The 25,308-nt window shown below is 42.2% G+C and overlaps 1 protein-coding gene across 2 annotated transcripts in view; it reads right to left on the reverse strand.

Annotated features, from left to right (window-relative positions):
* Positions 1-205: 205 nt before the first annotated feature.
* LOC141117516 (receptor-interacting serine/threonine-protein kinase 3-like) overlaps positions 206-25,308 on the reverse strand; it is a 30,225-nt gene continuing 5,122 nt past the window's right edge. Inside the window, exons 2-13 of one of the 2 annotated variants that reach the window (XM_073610415.1) lie at positions 24,270-24,322; positions 23,071-23,398; positions 20,532-20,671; positions 18,614-18,663; positions 17,186-17,344; positions 10,847-10,953; positions 8,155-8,206; positions 5,463-5,542; positions 4,793-4,844; positions 2,537-2,616; positions 1,396-1,450; positions 206-1,303 (exon numbers count right to left, since the gene is read on the reverse strand). In XM_073610415.1, coding sequence (XP_073466516.1) covers positions 1,080-1,303; positions 1,396-1,450; positions 2,537-2,616; positions 4,793-4,844; positions 5,463-5,542; positions 8,155-8,206; positions 10,847-10,953; positions 17,186-17,344; positions 18,614-18,663; positions 20,532-20,671; positions 23,071-23,379 — 1,308 coding nt within the window. In that variant the 5' untranslated portion in view covers positions 23,380-23,398; positions 24,270-24,322 and the 3' untranslated portion in view covers positions 206-1,079. The remainder of the gene's footprint in view (positions 1,304-1,395; positions 1,451-2,536; positions 2,617-4,792; positions 4,845-5,462; positions 5,543-8,154; positions 8,207-10,846; positions 10,954-17,185; positions 17,345-18,613; positions 18,664-20,531; positions 20,672-23,070; positions 23,399-24,269; positions 24,323-25,308) is intronic. The other variant, XM_073610414.1, reaches the window with a different exon arrangement.

A 25,308-nucleotide genomic window follows, 5' to 3' on the forward strand; every position in this document is an offset into this window, starting at 1 on the left:
TAAACCTTTTACCTCATTTACTTATCTCTAGAGCAACTACACAGCCTATGTGCCTTTAGGAAATCAACCCCAATGTGTCTTTGTACATTTTAATAGATATTGTGAATAAATCATTATATTTAAGCCATTTGAGTCTTGAAATATTTGTGTAGCACTTTAAAATCCACATTAGTATGCATTGATAAAATTATTTACGTCAGAGTAATCCAATTTTATGTGTTTATTTAAAAAAATTTAAAAACACTGAAAAGACTTCACATTACCCATAAACAGTAGGTTAGCTTGGGCCTAGAAGAAGGGGTATACCCCTAAAATCTTGCCCTGTTAGTGCAAATAAAAAAAAAAAAAGTACAGTACTCAATCTTATTAAGGTTAAATATACAAGGCCTGGTTCATTTAAAGATTACTAAACCTTGAGCTTAAAGAGAATTGGTCAAACTGGTTCTCCCAGTAGCTCATTTCCCAGATGTTTGCCTTATTGTTCCTAATCCTGTGTAAGCTTTGTGTTAGACAGTCTTGGAATCTACCCAGGGTTGGTGACCTGGTTCCCTCCCTCATGTTAACAGTGTTTCAGGTAAGGGATTGGCAGCTCAGGCCCAAACACTTCATGCTTGGAGGTATGAAGATTATCATAGGCTCCTCCATAGCCAAAAGCACCAGGTATTTAAAATGGCTCCAACACGAGAACAGGGTTGGATGGGGGGGGGGGGAGTATAGCAAGGATGTGTTTAAGAGGTGAGGTGGGTGAGCTTTTTATAAGAACCTGTCACTTTGCCTTGAATGGATAAAGTGACAGATTATCTTTAACATCTCCTCAAGTCCAATATATACAAGTCGTGCACCATATTGTAGTGAATATTTCTGTTAAGCCATGCTCGTTGATAGATTTAAGACTTTGTCAGCAATGCCATTCGAAGTAGGAGTGGCCACGCCCCTAAAATTGACATTTCTGGACTTGGCACTTAAAAACAGAAATTCATAAAAAGTACTTTTTCCCATGGAGAAATCTGTAGGTTGTCATTTTTCTTTCAACCACTTTAGCCATTTAGCAAACGTCCTTCTGTAATATTTAATATAGATCATGAATAAAAGATGCTTTTTATCAATGGTAAAATCGGTGGAGGCTCTTCTCTCAGTTTTTCTCGAAATATTTTTGCTGCGGTGTTATAGTCTTTCAGGTGCTTAGAGGAACCTATCTTTCGCTGATTTTCTTTTGAAATTAGTTTATTGGTCAACATTCCCGGGATCTTTTTGTAGCCACCAGGATTCGTAAGAGTGCCGGCAAGCTTATTCATAACGCCTCCTGAGGGGAAGACAAGTCAATATTAGCACTGTAGCACATACTTTCACTGACGTTTACTACCTTCACATTGCTGTACATAAGAGTTTACAGACCTGTATGGGAGATATCTTTTTTATTCTTATTGGTTTTTCCAACAGTCTCTTGCGCCTACAAAGCAAAATTAAGCTAACGTAAACATTCAGTGCATTTATGTACTTAATATTTAGCAAAATAAATATCAGAATGCAGTTACCCCAATTTATTTTTAGTATGCATTGGGTATTGCTAATGTCAAGACTCTAGGCGCCCTTGGCCATCTTGATTGTTGTGGCACTTGAAGCATACCATGACAAAAAGTGTTGGAGACAATATTTTTGCCCCCCATCCCGTCTCTTCCTAGTCCCTTCTCATTTCTTTTTGCTGCCTACCTTGTCTTAAGCTTCATTACCCCCCCCCCCCCCAGCACTATGGCTCTTTTCTGACAAGGGTTCCAAGCCTGAGATAAAAAGGATACCCAGACCTTAGAATATCATGTAATCTGAAGTTTTGGAATGTTTGTCATTGGTCTTTGGGTCAGATCTGGGTCTTTTTTGAAAAAAAAAAATGGTCATATCTGTAATTTTATTACACATGATGTGGCTGAAAATAAAAACCACATGTATTATCATTGCTTATAATTAAAAAAAAAAAAACTATATACCATTTTCAAGAAGTGTATTGAATGAATATACAAGAAACAAACAATCTTAGAATACATTTTGGTTGTCAACAGAATAATACCTGGCAGGATGGCATATCTAGTACAAAGGAGACTCAGGGCACTCATTAGATAAGCATGGGTATGTGCTCTGGTCTAGCAACAACCCTGCAATTCGGCTAATATATTACATTACTTACAAACATGTGATCATGTTTGTAAGTCAAAAAGGAACCAATAACAAAGGCTGCCTTTACCACTACAGAAAATTAGCCCAGTTGTATCTGGCTTATAATGACTATTGCTATATCTTTTGTTATCCTAGCTAACAGTACCTGTACATGAAGGACATTATAAGTTCTTTATTGCACCTTATCCTGCTAAAGCTCTCTAGCAAGCCATAGATAGAAGCTGTGTAACTCAGTGTAAAAATCCACTTTACCATTGGAAGTCTAATTCCAAAGGTGAAAATTGGGCCCTGACAATTTTCCTTTAACCTGCTATAGCCCCCAAAAGACTAAGCACTGGTGAGAATTTTCAGTGTGTTTTCACCTTACCTTAGGAGGCTTTCGACCTTTACCAGCTGCTTTTCGGTCTAACGGTTTAGACTCTTGACTCATTCCTCCATTTTCTAAGGCTAAAACATGAATAAACATACATGATGTACTGGACTGTGCAATCTGTTTCCAGGAAGGTAGGTATACATAGCTCCCAAATAATTAACTTTTGTAACTTTAAAGGCAATTTTTTTAAACCTTTCTGTACCCCAAGCAAAACTAAAAAGAATGTTTGGTTAAACATACCAATAAGGCCATATATTATTAGTCACGTCAGAATAATCCCTCACAGAGCTGCTAGAGCTTGCAGAAGTTTTCATGGAATTTGCATTGGTTCGGGTAGGCCCTTACACCCCAACCTTCCGTACAGAGACACGTGTCATGGCTGCTCAAGCTCTATCTGCTGTAGGGGACCAGATAGTGGAAGTAGCAGTATTTTGGGGGGCTCCAGCAGTGCTGTCAAATGAATAAAATATATGCATTCTGATAACATTTTGCAGTCTAGATCTGTTCTTAATGTGACCCTTTCCTTAAACCCACAGGAGCATAAACTCACCGTTCCTCCAAACTGATCCGATCTTACACAAGGCTATGGACCCCTTCCCCACTCTCATGTGACAGCACTGGACCAATCATGAGGGACCAGTGCTGTCAGATCCGAGAAGGGGCAGGTACTTCTCTCCTACAGTGCTGGGACAAGGTCATCTAGAGCCCAGGGCAAACATTGCAATTGCGCTCCCCCCAAAGATGTATGAATATGTGTCAGCAAACATCCCCCTCCCCAAAAAAAATAAATAAATAAAATTGAGCACTAATCTGCATACTACCCTTAAGCATAAATCCCCCCCAATCACCTTTTTCTAGCACAAATCCCCCTCCTAGCACGAATGAATCCCCTTCACCCGTTCCCCCCCCCCCCCCCAAATCACCACTCCTAGCACATCTCTCCAAATTTCTCATCCTAGAACAATTCTTACCCCCTGCCTTGCCCCCCGCCCCACCCCTCCATTTTCCCGCTCCGAATACAAATTTCCTCCCCCCAATCACCTCATGGTATCCCCACCCACACTATACCACAGTGCCCAGGGCAGCTGCCCCTCCTGCCCACCCCTTGTCCTGGCCCTGCTCTCCTATCAGTTGAATGGGAATGTGGGAGCAGTAAGTATATGCTAATAAGGAGGAGGGTGAGTTAAGAGTGAGTTAAGGGGTGAGGAATCTTGGAGCTCGAAGATGTCAGCAGCTGGCTTCCAGGTATCGGTTACTGGCCACTTTCATTGGCTGGGCTGGTATGACGTCACTACCGCATGAGCGGGAATTCAGTCGGCTTCGGCGTTGCCGAATTTCTAAAGTGAGCTGCGCGTGCGGACAGGCAAGTAGGTAACTTTATTGCAGAAAAGACAAAGCATGTCTCTTTTGCATTAAAAAAACCCTGCCTGTTCACCCTTTTTTAGTGATTACATAAAGTTCCACTTTTAAGTGATCCCTATAGTTTGTCCTCCATGGGCAAAGAAAGGGTCATCTTAAGTAATTAAAATAGTTTTAATTTTTGAATAAAAAATTGCAAATTTATTATATATGTGTTAAAGCATTTGTTAACCCCCCCCAAAAATGGACCCTGCTCCTTTAAAGCTTGTTATACAGCACAGTGCCTGTGCTGTGTCATTTGGCCCTCTCTATCACCTGAAATACCTAGCTGATCCTGCCAGTTTCCCCCTATGTAAACTGACCACAGTATATCATGGCTGCTAAACCCTGACACCGTGGTCAGTTTACGTGCCTCCGTCATTCACTGTGTCTCCTGTCCTCCTCTATGCTCTCTCCCCCCTCCCTCCCTGCCTGTCGTATCCTGTGACAGTGCCCACCCCCACAACTCCTGCTGCTCTCATAACACTTAAAATCTTACACAATCCTCCTTCTTTCCTAATGACAACTGCTCCTGTGTGTTTTATAAAAAAATGTCTCCTTTACCGAATTTTAGAGTGGCTCCTCGCAATCACGTGACCTGCCGACTCTTTCTCTCCTCGCATCCTGGCTAACGTCAGCAGGGGGAAATCTCGACCCCGCCCACTGCATCTGTCAGCCGGCAGAGGAGAGATCCGACGGGTCACGTGATTGAAGGGAAACGGCTGTGAAATACGTTAAATAAGGCATTTTTTATATAAAGCACACAGACAGGAGCAGCTGTCATTAAGGAAGAAGGAGGATTGTTTAAAGTTGGCAAAGTGAGTTAACAACCACTTAAATCATTTTACTTACCGTTTAGAAAATCCTCTGCATCTCCACTAATATAGCCAGATGATTCAGCTTGCTGTAGAAAAAAAAAAAAGCATGTTTAAAAAAAAGAGTAATGTTAAAAAAAAATTTTTGTTAATGATGACAAACTTAAACTGAAAAATGTTAAGATGATGATTACATAAAAGCATTACCAAACATCAAACCTTCTTTAAATGCTGAACCATACTGCTTTTTGCTGTTCATCAAATAAACAATTGCATCACTCAATCATTAATTTCCCTCTTGTTTTTAACCACTTGCCTACCTAAAATTTTTGTCATACATGTAATCCTATGCGGTCATGTTTGTAAGTCAAAAAGGAACCAATAACAAAGGCTGCCTTTACCACTACAGAAAATGAGCCCAGTTGTATCTGGCTTATAATGACTATTGATATACCGGTATCTTTTGTTATACTAGCTAACAGTACCTGTACATGGAGGACATTGTAAGTTCTTTATTGCACCTTATCCTGCCAAAGCTCTCTAGCAATCCATAGATAGAAGCTGTGTAACTCAGGGTAAAAATCCACTTTACCTTCTGAAGTCTGATTCCAGAGGTGTAAATTGGGCCCTAACAACCTTCCTTTAACCTGCTATAGCCTCCAAAAGACTAAGCACTGGTGAGAATTTTCGATGTGTTTTCATCTTACCTTAGGAGGCTTTCGACCTTTTCCAGCTGCTTTTCGGTCTAACGGTTTAGACTCTTGACTCATTCCTCCATTTTCTAGGGCTAAAACATAAACATACATGATGTACTGAACTGTGCAATCTGTTTCCAGGAAGGCAAGTATACATAGCTCCCAAATAATTCACTCTTGTAACTTTAAAGGCAATTTTGGATAGGGTTAGACTGTCTACTAAGTTTTTATTTCTATCTGTGTCCCAGCTGGAGACATGTACCCTTCTATTTGTCCTGCTGACCACTCTCACTGAGACAGAAAGTGAGGGGAAATCCAAAATTTTAGACTTCTCCCTACAGAAAGAGGTGAGGACAAATCTTCCAACAGGGACACAGCAAAATTAAAAAGAAAGTTTTGGTTAAACATACCTATAAGGCCATATATTGTTAGTCATGTCAGAATAATCCCTCACAGAGCTGCTAGAGCTTGCAGAAGTTTTCATGGAATTTGTATTGCTTCTGGTAGACCCTACACCCCAACCTTCTGTACAGGGACATGTGTCATGGCTGCTCAGGCCCTATGTACTGTAAGAGAGCAGAAGAGGAAGTAGCTGTATTTTAGGGGGCTCCAGCAGTGCTGTCAAATGAATAAAATATATGCATTCTGATAACATTTTGCAGTCTAAATCTGTTCTTAATTTGACCCTTCCCTTAAACCCGCAGGAGCATAAACTCACCTTTCCTCCAAACTGATCCGAACCTACACAAGGCTATGGACCCCTTCCCCACTCTCATGTGACAGCACTGGGCCAATCATGAGGGACCAGTGCTGTCAGATCCGAGAAGGGGCAGGTATTTCTCTCCTACAGTGCCGTACAGTGGACAAGGTCATCTAGAGCCCAGGGAGAACATGCCAAATTGTGCCCCAACCCCCCAAAGATGTATGAATGTGTCAGCAACCCCCCCAAACCCCCCCCCAAAAAAAACTGAGCACTAATCTGCATATTACCCTTAAGAATAAATCCCCCCCTCCTCCCAGTACAAGTCCACCCCACTGCTGAAATCCCCCCTCCTGGCAACCCCCCCCCCCAAAAGAAAACTTCCCCCTCCTAGCACAAATCCTCCAGCCCCCAAATTTACTCTCCAAAGCACAAATCCTCTCCCCCCACTCCAAGTCCTCCCCCCCTCCTAGCACAACCCCCCCCCCAAAAAAAACGATCTTAGCACAAATCCCCCTCCCCACAAATCCTCTTCACCTATCCCGCCCCAACACAAATCACCACTCCTAGCACATCTCCCCAAATTTCCCATCCTAGAACAACTCTTACCCCCCCTCCCCATTTTGCCACCCCAAACACAAATTCCCTCCCCCAATCTCCTCGTGGTGGCCCCACCCACACTCACATTATACCACAGTGCCCAGGGCAGCCGCCCCTCCTGCCCACCCCTTGTCCCGGCCCTATCAGTAGAACAAGAATATGGGAGCGGTAAGTATATGCTAATAAGGAGGGGGTGAGTTAAGGAGGGAGGAATATTGGAGCTCGAAGATATCAGCAGCTGGCTTCCAGGTATGGGTTACTGGCCACTTTCATTGGCTGGGCCGGTATGACATCACTACCGCGTGAGAGGGAATTCAGACGGCTTCGGCATTGCCGGATTTCTAAAGTGAGCTGCGGGTGCAGACAGACAAGTAGGTAACTTTATTGCAGAAAAGACAAAGCATGTCTCATCTGCATTAAAAACCCTGCCTGTTCACCCTTTTTTTAGTGTTCCCTCTTAGATTGTAAGCTCTAAGGCGCAGGGCCCTCTGATTCCTTCTGTATTAAAGTGTATTGTATTTGTACTGTCTACCCTCAAGTTGTAAAGCGCTACGTAAACTGTTGGCGCTATATAAATCCTGTATAATAATAATAGTGTTTACATAAAGTTCCACTTTTAAGTGATCCTTATAGTTTTGTCCTATATGGGCACAGAAAGGGTTATCCTAAGTAAATAAAATAGTTTTAATTTTTGAATAAAAAATTGCAAATTTATTATATATGTGTTAAAGCATTTGTTAACCAAAAAAAATGGATCCTGCTTCTTTAAAGCATGTTATACAGCACAGTGCTTGTGCTGTGTCATTTGGCCCTCGCTATCACCTGAAATACTTGGCTGATCCTGCCAGTTTCAACCCTCCCCTCTGTAAACTGACCACGGTATATCATGGCTGCTGAGCCCTGACACCGTGGTCAGTTTACGCTCCTCCATCATTCGCTGTGTCTCCTGTCCTCCTCTGTGCTCTCTCCCCCCTCCCTGCCTGTCGGATCCTGTGACAGTGGCTACCCCTTCAACTCCTGCTGTTCTCATAACACTTAAAATCTTACACAATCCTCCTTTCCTAATGAGATCTGCTCCTGTGTCTTATAAAAAAATGCCTCCTTTACTGAATTTCAGAGCGGCCTCCATCAATCACATCACCCGCCAGCTCTCTCTCTCCTCTCTGCCTTGCGTTCTGGCTTTTGTCAGTGTGGGAATCTTGGCCCCGCCCACTGCATCTGTCAGCCGGGCAGAGAAGAGATCTGGCAGGTCACGTGATCGTAGGAAACCACTGTGAAATACAGTAAATAAGGCTTTTTTTTTTATATAAAACACACAGACAGGCGCAGCTGTCATTAGGGAAGAAGCAGGATTGTGTAAAGTTGGCAAAGTGGGTTAACAACCACTTTAATAATTTTACTTACCGTTTAGAAATTCCTCTGTATCTCCACTAATATAGCCAGATGATTCAGCTTGCTGTAGAAAAAAAAGAGTATGTTTAAAAAAAAAATAAAAGGAGTAATGTTAAATTATAAAAAAATTAAAAAAAATGGTAATAATGACAAACTTAAATTGAAAAATGTTAAAATGATGATCACATAAAAGCATTACCAAACATCAAACCTTCTTTAAATGCTAAACCATACCGCTTTTTGCTGTTCATCAAATAAACAATTGCATCACTCAATCATTAATTTCCCTTTTGTTTTTAACCACTTGCCTACCTGACATTATTGTCATACATGTACAAATCTTATTTTTTTTTTGCTAGAAAATTACTTGGAGCCCCCAAACATTATATATTTAGGCAGAGGCCCTAGAGAATAAAATGGTGGTTGTTGCAATTTTTGATGTCACTCTGTATTTGTTCAGCGGTTATTTTTTTGGAAAAATACACTCTAATGAATTTTAGTGAACACAAACAAAATAATACCCATTTTTTGGTAAAACATAAAAGTTGATGTCACGCCACGTAAATAAATACCAAACATGTGACCCTTTAAACAAACTACAGTACATAAAATTATTACATTTAAAAGCCTTTACAGGTTACTAGTTTAGAGTTAGGTCTGGAGGAGGTCTGGTGCTAGAATGATTAATCTCGCTCTGAAATTTGCAGTGATACCTCATGTGTTTGGTACCATTGTCATTTACATATGCGTAAATCCGCCTTTGTGCATGAGCACTTTAATTATTTATTTTTAATCATTCATTTTCTTTATTTTTACACTGTACCTTGTTTTGCTATCACAAGGGATGAAAAACATGCATGGTCCTCCTTATGGAGGCACCTAGGGTCTAGGAGACTACAGATCTCTCCTCACTCCTCGATCGATCACTCGGGAGAGCCTGGTAAAGGCAGCAGTGGGAAAGAGGCAGGACCCCCTTGCGCCTGTAAAAGTAATCCAGTGGCTGTATAGACCCTAGGATTACTTCTAAAATGTGCAGAATCGCCTGCTCTAAAAAAACAATACAAGGCTGGGGCGTTTTTTTGGAAAAAAACCCCAAAACTAGTGGGTTCTAGTTTTTCAGCTGTAAAAATGCTCTGACATGAAAAAACGCCTGAAAACGCAGATAAACGCTGAAAAACATGGCTCGCCAGGGTTTTTTTGTTTTTGAGCCATTGAAAAAAAAACGCAAAAGAAAAAAACCGCTAACTCACTGTAAACTCACTGTAAAGCTACTACCGTTTTTCTAATGTTAATATAATGTCCAGTGTGCATGAGGCCTTATAGGGATGTGGTGCGACTACAGGATACCTCCAGCCATACAGTTATTATAATTTGAGGGAGACTTCAGACCAGAAGGGTGTTTTTCCTTCATGACCGATGAATGACTCTCCAATAGGAGAGTCATTCATCGGTCATGAAGGAAAAACACCCTTCTGGTCTGAAGTCTCCCTCTAATTATTTTAGTTGTTATTAGTTGTTATTCTGACAGTCAGCAGGCCCGTCTATCAAAATATAATAATATTTTGACAGACGGGCCTGCTGACTGTCAAACAAAATGGAGGCTGCTTCTGACTGGATGCAGCCACTGTTTGGCCAACAGTTTTGCCCGTCTCCTTCGATTTTTCAGTTGAAGGATGTTGGCTGGGAGGGTGGCTATCCACTAATTGAATTTTGGCTGGCTCATTAGGAATTTGCACCAAATATGGCCCGTTTATCATAATAGCTGGGAGGGGAGCCTGTTCATATTATCTGTTAAAGCATTAAAAAGTTCACCTTTACCAAAAAACTGCCTGGGCAGGTAAGGGGTGCTTGTAGATAAAAACAAACTGTGCAGCGGTAAATAATTTGCTTGCTATAGGAGTAGGCCATTTATGTACCTCTCAAAGCCTGGCTAAAAAAATCCCAGAGATGGCCTCTTGCATGCTCTCTCTTCCCCCTTTCACAGTAGTGCTGAGCTCAGGGATACTGCGATGGAGAAGGTAGTAGACCACACGTGTGGGGATTGAAGAGTTCGCTCCTGTAATAATGGGGCCGTAACGACTGAGAGTACCTTAGCAATGTCCTAGCAACTAGGCAGAATAAAGTTATGCCATCTCTAGGAGTTTTACAGTCAAGCTTTGGGAGGTTTGTAAATGGTCTACACCTATAGCAAAGTCATTATCCAACTTTAGTCAAAGCTGCACAGTTTTTTATCTACAGGCGTTTTTTGGTAAAGGTGAACTAACCCTACACAATGCATTTTATGAATGGCCAGAAAAATGTGGACCTGCAAAGCTCACATTCCCTGCTCATTGGAGAGCGCTAGCTCTAAATCAGCAGGGGGTGCGTCGGACTACTGCAAAGAGACCACTGCTTCCTCACAGAGGGTAATGGTCCTTATTTATAGCATAGTGGCAGCGCACAGGCTTTTTTTTACTCGGGCTGTGGCCGTTTAAAAAAAAAAAATGAACTGTAAGAATTCGTGCAACTTTTGTTTTGATGCTCCTAAATTGTATATAGCTGATTTAAACTGAAAGTCCATTTGGGCTTTAATTTCTCTTGCACATGATTTGCACACGCCTCTACTCCTTTTAAAAGTTAACACCAGTGCACTACACTGTAGCTATGTATTGCTTAACATGTAAATACACATGACATGCAGCCATTGTGACACAATATGGAGTACCTGAGCTGAAGAACCCATATTTGTTAGATGATCTTCAACACTTCGAACAGCACTTCTCACCTCCTTCTGATAAGCATCATACATCACTGATGTACATTCACTGCAGTCTTAAAAAAGGAACCATTATAAAATCAATCTCCATGGCACTGTAAAGAACATGCTAGAAGGCTTATAAAAATACATTATTTTATCCAAACAAAGACAAAACTCCCAGGATCCCATGGACCCAAGGCATGTCTCGGGATTGTTCCACTGACATTAACACTGGGGCATGCCTACTACTGTCACCAATGCTGGGGCATTCTTCTTACCACTGGCCACCAAGGATGGGGCTTTGTTTCTCTCACTGACACCAACGCTGGAGCATTCTTCCTCCTTCTGACCACCAACACTTGGGCATTCTACCTCCAATTTACCAACCAAGGATTTGGTATTCTACCTTTAACTGACAACCAGTGCTGGAGCATTCTTGCTCCCACTGACTACCGATGATGGAGCATTCTTCCTCCTTTTTGACATCAATGATGGAGTATTTTTCCTCCCTTTGACATCACACCTAGGGCATTCTTCCTCCTACTGGCCACCAATGTTGCGGCTTTCTTCCTCCTACTCCTACTGACAACAAAGCTGGGGCATGCTTCCTCCCAATGACGTCAATGATGAAGCATTCTCCCACACACTGACATCCAACACATGAGCATTCTTCTTTCCACTGACTACCTAGGATGCAGCATTTTCTCCTACCACTGGCCAGGCATAATTAACATGGGCGGGGGGCTTTGTTACTCCCACTGACACCAACACTGGGGCATTCTTCCTCTTTCAGACTACCAACATTTGGGCATTCTACCTCCAATTGACCAACCAATGATCTGGTATTCTAAACCGGTGCTGGAGCATTCTACCTCCCACTGACCACCGACGATGGAGCATTGTTCCTCCATTTGACACCATTGATGAAGCATTGTTCCTTCCTTTGACACCAATGGAGCATTGTTCCTCCCTCGGACACCACACCTAGAGCATTCTTCCATCCACTGGCCACCAATGCTGCGGCTTTCTTTCTCCTACTCCTACTGACAGCAAAGTTGGGGCATGCTTCCTCCCACTGACATCAATGATGAAGCATTCTCCCACACACTCACACAACACATGAGCATTCTTCTTTTCACTGACTGCCAAGGATGCAGTATTTTCTCCTACCACTGGCCAGGCATAGGTAACATGGGTCCATAAAATAAAGTGAAGATAAGGTGCTACAACCCAATGGAATAAGGAGATCTTCCAGAGCTGCCGTGTGCATAAAGGCAGTCCCACCACTGCAATTAAAATCATGAAGCGAGATAATCCGCAAATCCTTGTATGCGCTCAAAAATATGTAAAACTTACTGATTCTCCATAAAAGACACAACCAGACCCACAAGGCTGAAATGCGTTAACATCTGCTGTCTGGATATATGGGGAATTAATACATTTTAAAGATTTTTAAGAGCAAGCAAAGAGTTGCCGATTATCTCTCTTCATAGGTAACATGGTTGCTGGATCCATTTTTGCATTCAACACCGATATATACAGTGTATGCCCTAATTTAAAGTGGTTAACTCTTCCATTGGCATCCCCTTTATTTATCTCAATACCGTTCTTTTTTAAACAACAACAACAAAAAGTTAAAATATACAAGGCACATAAGTCTTACCTTTGGGTCATTTTAAATAAAATCTGCACAGCACACATATAGAAATGTTCAGTATAGCAGGATGCACAGGCACTTCATAGTGGATCAAAAGGAGATTGTAGCATACATACTGTATATCATCAGTTTTATATTAACCACTTAAGGACTGGAAGGTTTTACCCCCTTAATGACCAGGCCATTTTTTGTGATACCGCACTGCGTCGCTTTAACTGACAATTGCGCTGTCGTGCGACGCTGTACCCAAACAAAATTTATGTCCTTTTTTCCCACAAATAGAGCTTTTTTTGGTGGTATTCTTGATCACCTCTGCAGATTTTATTTTTTGCACTATAAACAAAAAAAGAGCGACATTTTTGGAAAAAACTAAATTTTTTACTTTCTGCTAGAATACGTATCCAAAAAATATATAAAAAACAAATTTATCAGTTTAAAGCGAAGTTCCGCCGGAAAAAAAAATTAAAAGTCAATAGCTACAAATACTGCAGCTGCTGACTTTAATATTAGGACACTTACCTGTCCAGGGTGCCCGCGATGTCCTCACTCGAAGCCGATCTGTCCCTCGGCTCCCGGGTGGAGGCACCGGCATCTTTGGTAAGGGAATCAGGATGTGAAGCCTTACAGCTTCACAGCCTGGTTCCCTACTGCGCATGCACGAGTCGCGCTGCATGATCTTACTGGTCCCTGCTGTCTTCTGGGACCGGTGTGTCGCGCAGGAGGGGCCGGACATGGCGTAGATCGCCGTGGATACTGTGGCGATCTATGCCCAGAAGTGGGAGCAAATACCTGGATTATACAGGTATCTGCTCCCCCCTCCCCCCCTGAAAGGTGCCAAAAGTTCCATTTTTGGGTGGAACTCTGCTTTAAGCCAAAATGTATTCTGCTACATATTTTTATTATATATATATATATATATATATAAAATATATATATTCACAATATGCATATATTGATTGTTTTTTGCAAAAGTTATAGAGTCTACAAAATAGGGGATATTTTTAGGGTATTTTTTTTAAATATTTTATTTTTACTAGTAATGGCGATGATCAGCGATTTTTAGAGGGACTGCAACATTGTGGCGGACAGATCGGACACTTATGACACTTTTTTGGGACCAGTGACATTTACACAGCGATCAGTGCTATAAAAATGCACTGATCACTGTATAAATGGCACTGACAGGAAGGGGTTAACACTAGGGGACAATCAATGGGTTAATTGCGTTCCCTGGGAGGTGTTTCTAACTGTATGGGCTACCTGGGCTGCTGTTTCTGATCACTTAAAACAACAGATCTCTCTCTACTCCCCTGTCAGAATGGGGATCTGTTTGTTTACATTGACAGAGCTCCCTTCTGGGTCTCTTCCCCGCGAACGCGTGTGGCCTGCAAAAGCTACTGCACAGACCGACATAGCGGTACGTCGATTCGCATAGGGGAGCCAACCTTCCGCAGTATATTTGCGGTGGTTGGTCAGGAAGTAGTTAAAATATATCACAACACAAGTTGTATGGGACTACCACATTCAGAAGTATATGGACTTTTACTGTTTATTTGTTTAGGATTCATTGATAGTTTTTTTTTTTCTTTTTCTGATTTGATGGTTTCAGTGGTAATTACTCACAGATAAGAGATTGGTGAATATTCATTTATTTTCTAAGTTTTATATTAATAAAATGGCATATCTTGTAGAAACTGATGTTTACCATAATTCAAACAGAATTCAATTCAAATTTAGCAAACACTTTTTAAAGGGGTAAATGGGTCTGCAAATAATGTAGTTCAGCTTTTTAAATCAGGTGGATGATTCTTTAGCAAATGTTTTAGACTGGGCCGAAGGTTTACCTTCCAACAAGACAATGACCCTAAGCACACAGCTAAAATAACAAAGGAGTGGCTTCACAACAACTCCATGACTGTTCTTGAATGGCCCAGCCAGAGCCCTGACTTAAACCCAATTGAGCATCTCTGGAGAGACCTAAAAATGGCTGTCCACCAACGTTTACCATCCAACCTGACAGAACTGGAGAGGATCTGCAAGGAGGAATGGCAGAGGATCACCAAATCCAGGTGTGAAAAACTTGTTGCATCTTTCCCAAAAAGACTCATGGCTGTATTAGATCAAAAGGGTGCTTCTACTAAATACCGAGCAAAGGGTCTGAATACTTAGGACCATGTGATATTTCAGTTTTTCTTTTTTAATAAATCTGCAAAAATGTCAACAATTCTGTGTTTTTCTGTCAATATGGGGTGCTGTGTGTACATTAATGAGGAAAAAAAATGAACTTAAATAATTTTATCAAATGGCTTCAATATAACAAAGAGTGAAAAATTTAAGGGGGTCTGAATACTTTCCGTTCCCACTGTATATCTGACATTCAGACCAGACCATCTAACAGCTGACATAAAGCCGGCCATAGACGGTTAGAATCGGCTGGTTCAGCAGGGGCCGGCCGAGATTTGAACCATCTATGGGCAGGCTGAATGTACCCAAGCTGATCCATCGTCCGACTTCGGTACAACCAGCATGTTCGATTTTCGACAAGCAAATATTGAAACAAAGTAGCTATAGCCGCTAGCAATAATCACTGTGTTCTCCCAGCAAGGAAGGCTCCCCGCACCGCCCCATCCCCCCCCCCCACCAGGGGAACACAATTATAGCTCTGTGGGAGGTACTGTGTTGATAGGGGAATCAAGTAATTTTATTTCCTGCGACCCATGGTGCCTCTCTCCCACCTTGTTCTGATATTATCATTTATGTGTAGCACAGAAAACTGGGGGGGTTAAATTTTGTCCACATTTCCAGCTACCTTCCAATGTCATTACCTTAATGTTGGTGGGATTTTCTACCTCTATCAGGGCTACTGTGTACTCTCTATTCACTCCTAGCATTACACTCATTGTCAGATAAAATCACAAGATACAATAAAATTTAGAGGTCGACCGATATGGGTTTTTCTCTGGCCGATGCCGATATTTAGAAATCTCGGTGGCCGATGGCCGATATGTGATGCCGATTTTTTTGGGCCGATATATTAGGCCGATTTTTTTTTTTTTTCCTTCATCTCATAAAATTTAACAGTTAGACCCCTTTCACACTGGGGTGTCTTTCAGGCGCTTTTGGGCTAAAAATAGTGCCTGTAAAGTGCCTGTAAAACGGCTCCCCTGCAGTCTCAGTGTGAAAGCCCGAGTGCTTTCACACTGAGGCAATGCGCTGGCAGGATGTTAAAAAAAAGTCCTGCAAGCAGCATCTTTGTAGCGGTGTATACCGCTGCTCCACCACTCCTGCCCATTGAAATGAATGCGCACCGCTGCCAAAGCGCCTGCAAAGCGTTTCGGCAGCGGCGCTTCAGGGGCGCATTTAACCCCTTCCTCGGCTGCTAGCTGGGTTATAAGCTCCCCGCTAGCAGCCGAATAGCCCTGCTAAAATGACGGTAAAGCGCCACTAAAACTAGCAGCGTTTTACCGTCAACGCATGCCCGCTGCAGTGTGAAAGCAACCTAAAGTGATACAGAAAATTTTTTACATTTAAACATTTATTAAACAAAACAAACCTCCAATCAGTTCACTTGTATGTAGAATTTAGATTAAAAAAAAATATAAAAAAAAAACTATATCTTAAAAATAAATACACAAAAACAGGTAAACAAAACTTTTGGACGAAAAAAAATGGGCCAACTTTACTGCTTAGTTTTTTTTTAAATGTATTAGTGTATTTTTTTTTTTTTAAATTGCGTTTGAAAGACCGCTGCGCAAATACCGTGTGACATAAAATATTGCAACAATCACTATTTTATTCCCTAGGGTCTCTGCTAAAAAAAAAATATATAATGTTTGGGGGTTCTAGGTGATTTTCTAGCAGAAAATACAGGATTTTTACTTGTAAGCAACAAGTGTCAGAAAAGATTTAGTCTTTAAATGGTTAAACTGAGAACTTCTACAGAGTTCAGCTCATTCAGAAGTGTAAACATTGTATCCTTCAGGTTCTTTTTATCAGATTTGGCAGGCTGCCCAGAGAGGGGAGAGAAGTGCTTCACAGAAGAATACAGGCAACTTATATTGACTTCAGAAGTCATTTGCAAGTCACGCTGAGTTATATCGGCATTTTTTATCAGCACAATCGGCCGATGCCGATTAAGAAAAAAACGTCAAATATCGGCCGATATATCGGTCGACCTCTAATAAAATTGCATGATAACTGATATTTATGTTTGACATTAATGTACTGCATGCACTTCTAGCATAGCTCCCAACTGTCCCTAATTTCGAGGGACTGTCCCTGATTTGGAGCAATGTCCCTCTGTCCCTCATTCCTCCTCATTTGTCCCTCATTTTGGTCTGATCGATATAGATGTATATAAAATGCACTTTTTATCTATCAAAATTGTTTTCCAGCACTAAACCTTTCATCTGATTTCTAAATTGCTGCATTTGTAAATTCCAAAAGCCAATATAAAGGAATAGTAGTGGTAAAAAAAGGACTTGTAGGTTTAACCAATCTTGTTTTTTTTTTGTACAATTCTCCTTTAAGGGGGGGTGTGGCAAGGGGTGTGTCCTATGCCTGCATACTTTTGCTGATAGGTGTCCCTCATTCCCATCTCAAAAAGTTGGGAGGTATGCTTCTAGACATTAGGTTGTTATTACACTTACCATGGAAGCCGGGTCTGTTCTCTGCATTGGGATCCCAGCATCTGATCATTAACTCTTTGGCTTCAGGTACCATTCTAACATCAAGGTATCGGTCTAGGACGCGTACTGCGGGCCTCTGACCCTTAGTTACACAACGCATGATTATTGCTGAAGGTATACCTAAGAAACAGAAGAAGAGATTTATGATATTGACAACCCCCTTTTATTTGTGTATGGACACCAAACTCCTCTTATTAACCACTTGCCTACTGGGCACTTAAACCCCCCCGTCCAGACCATTTTTCAGCTTTTTTTTAAACATTAGGCTCAGTGCCGGCCCGTCCATACGGGGCTCAGGGGTGCTGCTCCTCTATTCCATGCACCCGGCCCCTAATCTACATGCAGGGTGCGGGAGCCTGAGGCTCTAATTGGCTTCAAAAAAAGGGTGGGATCGGGGTGCAGAGCACTGCACCCTGAGCCCACCCAGTTGTTTGACATTATCAAATTAATATTCGCTAATGTATTCCTGTTTCTCCTCCTGAGACCCGATTGGCCTGGAGTCAGAAGACCCGATTTGCTGGGAGGAGAAGCAGCGACCACCGGGACATGGAGGAGATGGAGGGGGGAAGCCGCAGCCATGACCTGGAAGGGGTAAGTGCTGATCGATCGGCGAGCAAGCGAGCCGGCCACTGGGGGTGGGGGTGTGGGGGGGTTGGAGCGACCGGGGGTAGATGCCTCAGGTTTGTTTGCTGACTCCCGACCGATGAAGCACCAGCCGGCCCTGCTCAGGCCCCTTTCACACAGGCGCCCCGCTGGTGGATGACCCAGTACCAGTTTCCCTATGGGGAAATCGGGTGAAAACAGACCATCTTCCCATTTTCATCCAATCATATGCGATCCGTCAGGCAGATGGAAAATAGGATCACCATCTGTCCGGATCCACCGCTATCAGGATTGGATCTGATAGCGGTGGATGACAGGGGACATGTCATCCGCCGAATCCATAGGGGAGAGTGCAAGATCAGATCAGGTCTGCCTGAAAAACTCACAGGCGGACCTGATCGGAATTAGCCACGTAAATACATCGGGGTTGATTTACAAAAACTGGAGCGTGCAAAATGTGGTGCAGCTGTGCATGGTAGCCAATCAACTTCTAACTTCAGCTTGTTCAATTGTGCTTTGACAAAAAAATACTGGAAGCTGATTGATTTCTATGCACAGCTGAAGTGTGAATGCAACCTCGGAAAGAGAACTGAAGGGGGTTTGGCAACATCTGCCTTCACGCATTTCATGTTGGGGTATCTTCCTGAACCTCATTAGAATTGAAAAAATAGCTTTGATGAACAGCAAAACATTCTATTTTACAAAACAAGTCCAACTGAATGTGATAAATTACTACTAGCCATATGAGAAACATACCATAAGAATGGGGTCTACAAAAAAACTTACCTGGGTAAGGCTCTTCCCCTGAAAAAACTGTCCACGCTAAGATTCCGAAACTACAACACAGCAAAACATAGCAGAGAGTCAGTGTCTAAAATATGGTAAAAACAATAGAAAACAGCATACAACTGTCTGATATGTCAAAATAAAACATACATTCCAAGTTATGGAAATTATTTCTGAAACACTATGTTCATAGCAAGTTCCTTTTTCTTCAAACAAGTACTGAATTAGGAAGAAGTAGAAATGCATTGCAATGTGGAAGGGTCAGTTCAGCTTTCATCAACTGTAAATTAAAGAGGAACTTCACCCTGTGTCCCTGTGTTCATTTTTAGGTTTCTTCTAGCTTTTATTCTGAATTCTTATACTCACTAGCTCAGCTAATACAGCCTTGTCCTGCTGTGACCTGCCACTTGGCTGCCACACACTGGGTCTTGCGGCGCCATCATCTGTCATCCAGAGCCGAATATCTCTTCCGGTTTCAGGCAGCTGACCAGTCGCCACCTGCCAATGATAGGCGCACTTCTGAATGATCCCTTAAAACCCTTTCAACGTGACTCCCCCCCCTCAGAGCCCCCTAGAGTCCTTTAGTTCCATGCACTGCACAGAGCCCACCTCCCACCCGCCCTCTCTTCTTTCATCCCACTCACATTGATGACAATCAGGCCTCCTTAGACTGACACCTGACATTTTTTTCACTACTGCAGTGACATTTTTTCCTCTTGGCAACATCAGTGATGCAGGGGCATTTTTCCTTACAGCGACATCACTGATACTGAGACCCTATTCTTCTTCCAGTGACACCTCTGACAGAGGGACATTTTTTCTTACAGTGATACAACAGTTGCTAAGACCCTTTCCTTCAAGTGACACCACCATTTCTGAGACCTGTTTTCCTTCGATTGATACCATCGAAGCAGGGACATTTTCCCTTTTAGTGACATCACAGTTGCTAAGACCCTTTCCTTCCAGTGTCACCACCATTGCTGAGACTTGTTTTCCTTCCAGTGATACCATCGAAGCAGGGACATTTTTCCTTCCAGTGACACCACCGATGCAGGGACATATTTGCTTCCAGTGACACCACCAACACGGGGACATTTTTTCCTTCCTCGTTGTTAGCCTTATATTTCTGCACCAATTTTAACGTTTTCAGTTCACAGCAGTGTACCACAACTACTGGTACTAATTCTGTGCATTCCACAAACGTGGAACTGCTATTAGCCCTATTCCCTCCTCCACCCAGGAACTGTGGTCCGGGTTTTGTGAATAATTGGCGCACTGATTGTACAGGTGTGTGCATGGCTTTTTTTATAGAGACCTGACCATGGTTCTAAGCTCCACCCCGGCAAAAAGAGGAGGTCTCTATCCAGAAGTACAGATGGAAGCAAGGGGCTGCCAAGTGTATGCACCAAACTTTTTAGAGTGGTACTGAGTGGTACAATGTCATGGTCAGTGGGACCAGACTAAAGGCCAGGAGGCTTAATGTTGTTTGTTCTTTGGATGGAAAATAAATGCTGAAAAACCCTGCGAAGAAAACTTGTTTGATTTCTGGAACTGAGTTGAACTTTCTTTTAATTAAAATGGGGAAGAAAAGCCCTTAAAAAGAATTCAGTGAGTGGCTTAATGTCCTTAATGCACTACCACTTGAAGCTAGTTCTCACACTCTGGGGTTGATTTACTAAAACTGGAGAGTGCAAAATCTGGTGCGGCTGTGCATGGTAGCCAATCAGCTTCTAAGTTCAGCTTGTTCAATTGTGCTTTGACAAAAAAATTGGCAGCTGATTGGTTTCTATGCGGGGCTGCACCAGTTTTAGTAAATCAACCCCTAGATATGTACACGGAGCAGTCACTATTATTCATCATATACGCAGATTCAAAATACTATAATACAATTCATACATCCATGGCCATTTTTTCTTACCTGTAAATATCATATGATTTTGAAGGCTGATAGTTAATGTCATTTAGAGCTTCTGGTGGCATGTAGGACAATGTCCCTGCAAACGATGGCACTGAAGAAGTAGTAGCCCCTACAATCTTAGACAATCCAAAATCTGTGATCTGTTAAAGAAGAATTATGATTCATTTTATATGAGTTGTCAAATACTGGCATCAAAGAGAACTTTAAGATGGTTTCATATTCAAACATGGTGGTGGTGGTGGGAGATACTGTACATTTTCCTTACCTTTTCCATTCTAAAATAGCAGTAAAATGGTTTCCTGATACACCTTATAATCAGTGTTTCTTTTTAAAAGTATGTTCCCCATTGTAAACGTTTTTGTTTAAAGTACCTGCTTGGTCACCTACTTTCTACTTACTTCAGATAGGCTGATGACTTCCTCCGCCTATTGTGGCCTCACTCAATGTACTGCGAATATGCAGCATATTCTCCATAGGATGTACCTGTGTATTGGGAGACTAGTACCCGAGCATTGTGTGTATTATGAGTACCTGAGTATTGTGAGTACCTGAGTAGTGTGTGTATTGTCGGTACCTGTGTATTGGGAGTACCCGAGCATTGTGTGTTGTGAGTACCTGAGTGTTGTGAGTACCTGTGTAGAGTGTTTGTGAGTACCCGAGTGCACGAGTGCTCTGAGTACCCGAGTGCACGGGTGCTGTGACTAGTGTATGTGAGTACCTGTGTTTTGTACTGTTAAATATTAATGTCAGGAAGCTAGTTGTTAGGTAATTGGACAGAGCATAATTCCCAATCCCCATAAAATTAGTAGGTATGATGACAGGCGGGGATGGAGATGCGACTCGGTGTACATCTTGCGGCATGTATGCGTTCCTTGATCATCTGATCGAGGGCGAACTCTGCTGTGCAAAATGTAAGCACGTTGATTCCCTGGAAGCCCAACTGTCAACACTGGAAAGAATCTCCATCCCAAAGGAGAGCTGGGAATGTACCCGGCAGGGTTTACTATACAAGCTAAGGTCTGTCGGCATGGACCAAAGGGTGAGTACCTGGATTGAAAACTGACTACAAAGAGTTCAGTGGGTAGTGATAAATGGGAGTACTCTGAATGGTCCATTGTGGAAAGTGGGGTCCCTCCGGGTTCTGTCCTGGGACCAATCCTATTTAATTTATCCATAAATGACCTGGAGGATGGGATAAACAGCTCAATCTTAGTATTTGCGGACGATACTAAGCTAAGCAGGGCAATAGCTTCTCCGCAGGATGTGGTATGGATTTTGGGGGGACCCCCACGCAATTTTTTTTTTAATTTTTGGTTCGGGGTTTCCATTAATATTCATACCAGACCCAAAGGGCCTGGTGATGGACTGGTGGGGGTAACCCATGCTGTTTTTTTCAATGAGTTTTATCTATATTGCCGAGACCTGACAATTCATTACAGCCGCGATCAGTTTTATATTACTTTTTTTGCTTTAGAAATGTAATTTTGCTGTGGTATTGTTCTAAACACAGGAAAACTGCGCCACTTTACAGGCATACTATAGACACCCCCCAGGCACGATATTTAAAGGAATATTTAATTTTTAGTGTTTCACTTTAAGCATTATTAAAATCACTGCTCCCGAAAAAACTGAAGTTTTTAAAACTTTTTTTTGCATTGATACATGTCCCCTGGGCAGGACTCGGGTCCCCAAACACTTTTTATGACAATAACTTGCATATAAGCCTTTAAAATGAGCACTTTTGGTTTTTCATGTCAGTGTCCCATAGACCTTAACAGGGTTCCGTTGCTTTCAAATTTGCCGTGAACACCGCATAATGTTCGTTGTTCGCCGAACGTCTGAACAACCAAATTTCGGCCTGAACTTATGTTCGGGCCAAACCGTTCGCCCATCCCTACTGATGATCTGTCGAAAGAACTAGAATGTCAGCTGTGAGCCAGATTTGATCACTTAACATTGGTGTCAAACTAACTGATGCTTTTCTGGCTGAAGGGATGCAAATCTCACTGACTGTGTTCCAGTATCTTGCAGAAAACCTTTCAGAAAGAGAAAAGGCTGCCATGTCAGCAAAGGGTGGGTTAACTTCATATTAATAATCCTGATTTCAGAATGGTATGTTTGAGAGGCAGGTGTCTCAATGCTTTTGAACATATAGTGCAGAATGTGGACCCATGGCCAAAATATAGAACAGCATTGAAGCAAGTCTATACTTTATACATTTAGGGCATAGTAATAGATTCATTGGATGGCAATCCTGATTGCATATTTAGAAAAAAAAATGTTTTGTCTTTATAAATAGTATAACGTTAACCTATGTTTTAGATAGAATGTTCAGGGAGTTAGGCCTTCTGTTGAATTCATATTGCTGTTTTTTTAACATGTTGGGAAGATTGTTCTGTCTCTTGCTACTGAGACAGAAAGTGAGAGAGAATCCAAAAGTTTATTGTTGTCACTAGGACGAGAGATGAAAATTAAACATTCAATGGGGACACCTCCCAATTACTTATACTGCATCATTCAAGTGGCATAGGTCACTTACCTGAACATCTAAATGCTTATTTAAAAGGACGTTGCAGGGTTTTAGATCCCGATGGATTATTGGAGGATTCAGACTGTGAAGGTAGTTCATTCCAAGGACCACTTGATGAAGAATCTGGAACCTCAAAGCCCATGGGACAGCTGGGATATCGTCAAAGAGAGTGTGTAGAGAACCATGGGGCATATACTCCATGACCAGTCCATGCTCTACAAGACTGCCTTCCACCTTCTCATATACTCCAAGGAGACGGAGAACATGGGGGTTGCTCGCTTTCTGCATCACATCTCGTTCCTTCATTAGATCCTTCATCAGCTTTTTCAGGTTGGAACTGAAACAAAGAATCCCAAAGCTATTGTGAGCATGTTACTGGTGCAGTATTACTCTCTAAATAAAATAAGGAACACTGCCTGGATAACTGGAAGCCAAGGGTTCCATTCAGTGCTGGAGGCAAAGGAAACAGAGCTTGCTTCAAAGCCAAGGCCACCTCTGCAACATTCTTATAGGGCGTACACACGGTCGGACTTTGTTCAGACATTCCGACAACAAAATCCTAGGATTTTTTCCGACGGATGTTGGCTCAAACTTGTCTTGCATACACACGGTCACACAAAGTTGTCGGAAAATCTGATCGTTCTGAACGCGGTGACGTAAAACACGTACGTCGGGACTATAAGCGGGGCAGTGGCCAATAGCTTTCATCTCTTTATTTATTCTGAGCATGCGTGGCACTTTGTCCGTCGGATTTGTGTACACACGATCGGAATTTACGACAACGGATTTTGTTGTCGGAAATTTTTATCTCCTGCTCTCCAACTTTGTGTGTCGGAAAATCCGATGGAAAATGTCCGATGGAGCCCACACACGGTCGGAATTTCCGACAACACGCTCCGATCGGACATTTTCCATCGGAAAATCCAACCGTGTGTACGGGGCATTAGTATGAACTTGTCCTGCAAGGAACCATTACTGCTACTGGACTTTAGGCAGTGGCAGTTTCTAACACAGGATATGTGCCTTAGCTGTGCCATGTAACAGTCATGCAGACACAGGTTCTCTTTAAAGCTTATTATTTGCTGCAGAATGACAGGTAATAAAGAAGGACAGGAGGAAAGTAGTTTTGAAGGTTTTAGTATTAAAAAAATATAGTATAGCATTGTTCGTTTTGTATAGTATATATTAAGAAGAAACTCCAGCCTTACCATCGGCTCAGTGTCCACCACCCCTCTCTGCTAATCTCTCCACTGGCTTCAGACTGCAAAACAAATAAAATAAAGCTTTACACTCACTCCTCCCAAGTCCTCCTGCTCTCTAGCACCCTCGTCACCTCCTACCATAATGAATCTCTAGCTTCCTTGTCACCTCCTCCCATGCTCATCGTTAGGGTCCTAGTTACCTCTTCCCATGCTCCTCTCTAGCACCCTTGTCACCTCCTCCAATATTAATCTCTATGGTCCTAGTTACCTCCTCCCGTGCTCATCTCTATCACCCTCATCACCTCCTCCCATGCTCGCCTCCAGGACTTTTCTAGAGCCTTTCCCATCTCCTGGAACTCCCTACCCAATATGTCTATCTCCTACTGTATCCCCTTTCAGGCAATCCTTGAAAACTCAACTCTTCAGGCAAGCCTATCCTGCTTCTCGCTATCAACCAAATTTTACTTTCTCAAGCAACTCATTCCTGCACACTTACTTCCTTTTGTATCCCTTACCCTTCTCCTTAGATTGTAAGCTCTCACAAGCAGGAACTCTTCTAAGGCTGGACATGCACATTCAGAGATTCCTTCATACATGCTGAACAACCCAGATGGGGGAATCTCCCACTGTTGCTACTGTATTTTGCACGATTTAGCTGCTGTTCGACAGATAATTTTTCACCCAGCTCTATTTATTTTTTAGTCGAAAGATGTTGGGCAACAGGGCCACCCACTGGTTGAATTTTGACCTGAATCGCTTTGTTTGTGGCCAGCTTGACCCTCTTTTATTGAATTGTATTGTACTCTCTGCCTTTATTTTATAAAGAAACTGTTGGCACTATATACAGTAAATCCTGTATAGTAATTACGATAAAAGTATCACATACAATCCTCAAATGTTTTATCACCTAAAACAGTTATATATACTGTACTGTATGTATTACATAAGCAACTGTATATTTCACCGCTTGTCGACCAGTGTACGACAATGTAGGTCGGCACAATGGCACGGCTGCGCAAATGGGCGTCTTTAAGACGCGGTACTG

This window comes from Aquarana catesbeiana, linkage group LG13, assembly GCF_042186555.1.
Source record: "Aquarana catesbeiana isolate 2022-GZ linkage group LG13, ASM4218655v1, whole genome shotgun sequence".
Lineage (NCBI taxonomy): Eukaryota > Metazoa > Chordata > Amphibia > Anura > Ranidae > Aquarana > Aquarana catesbeiana.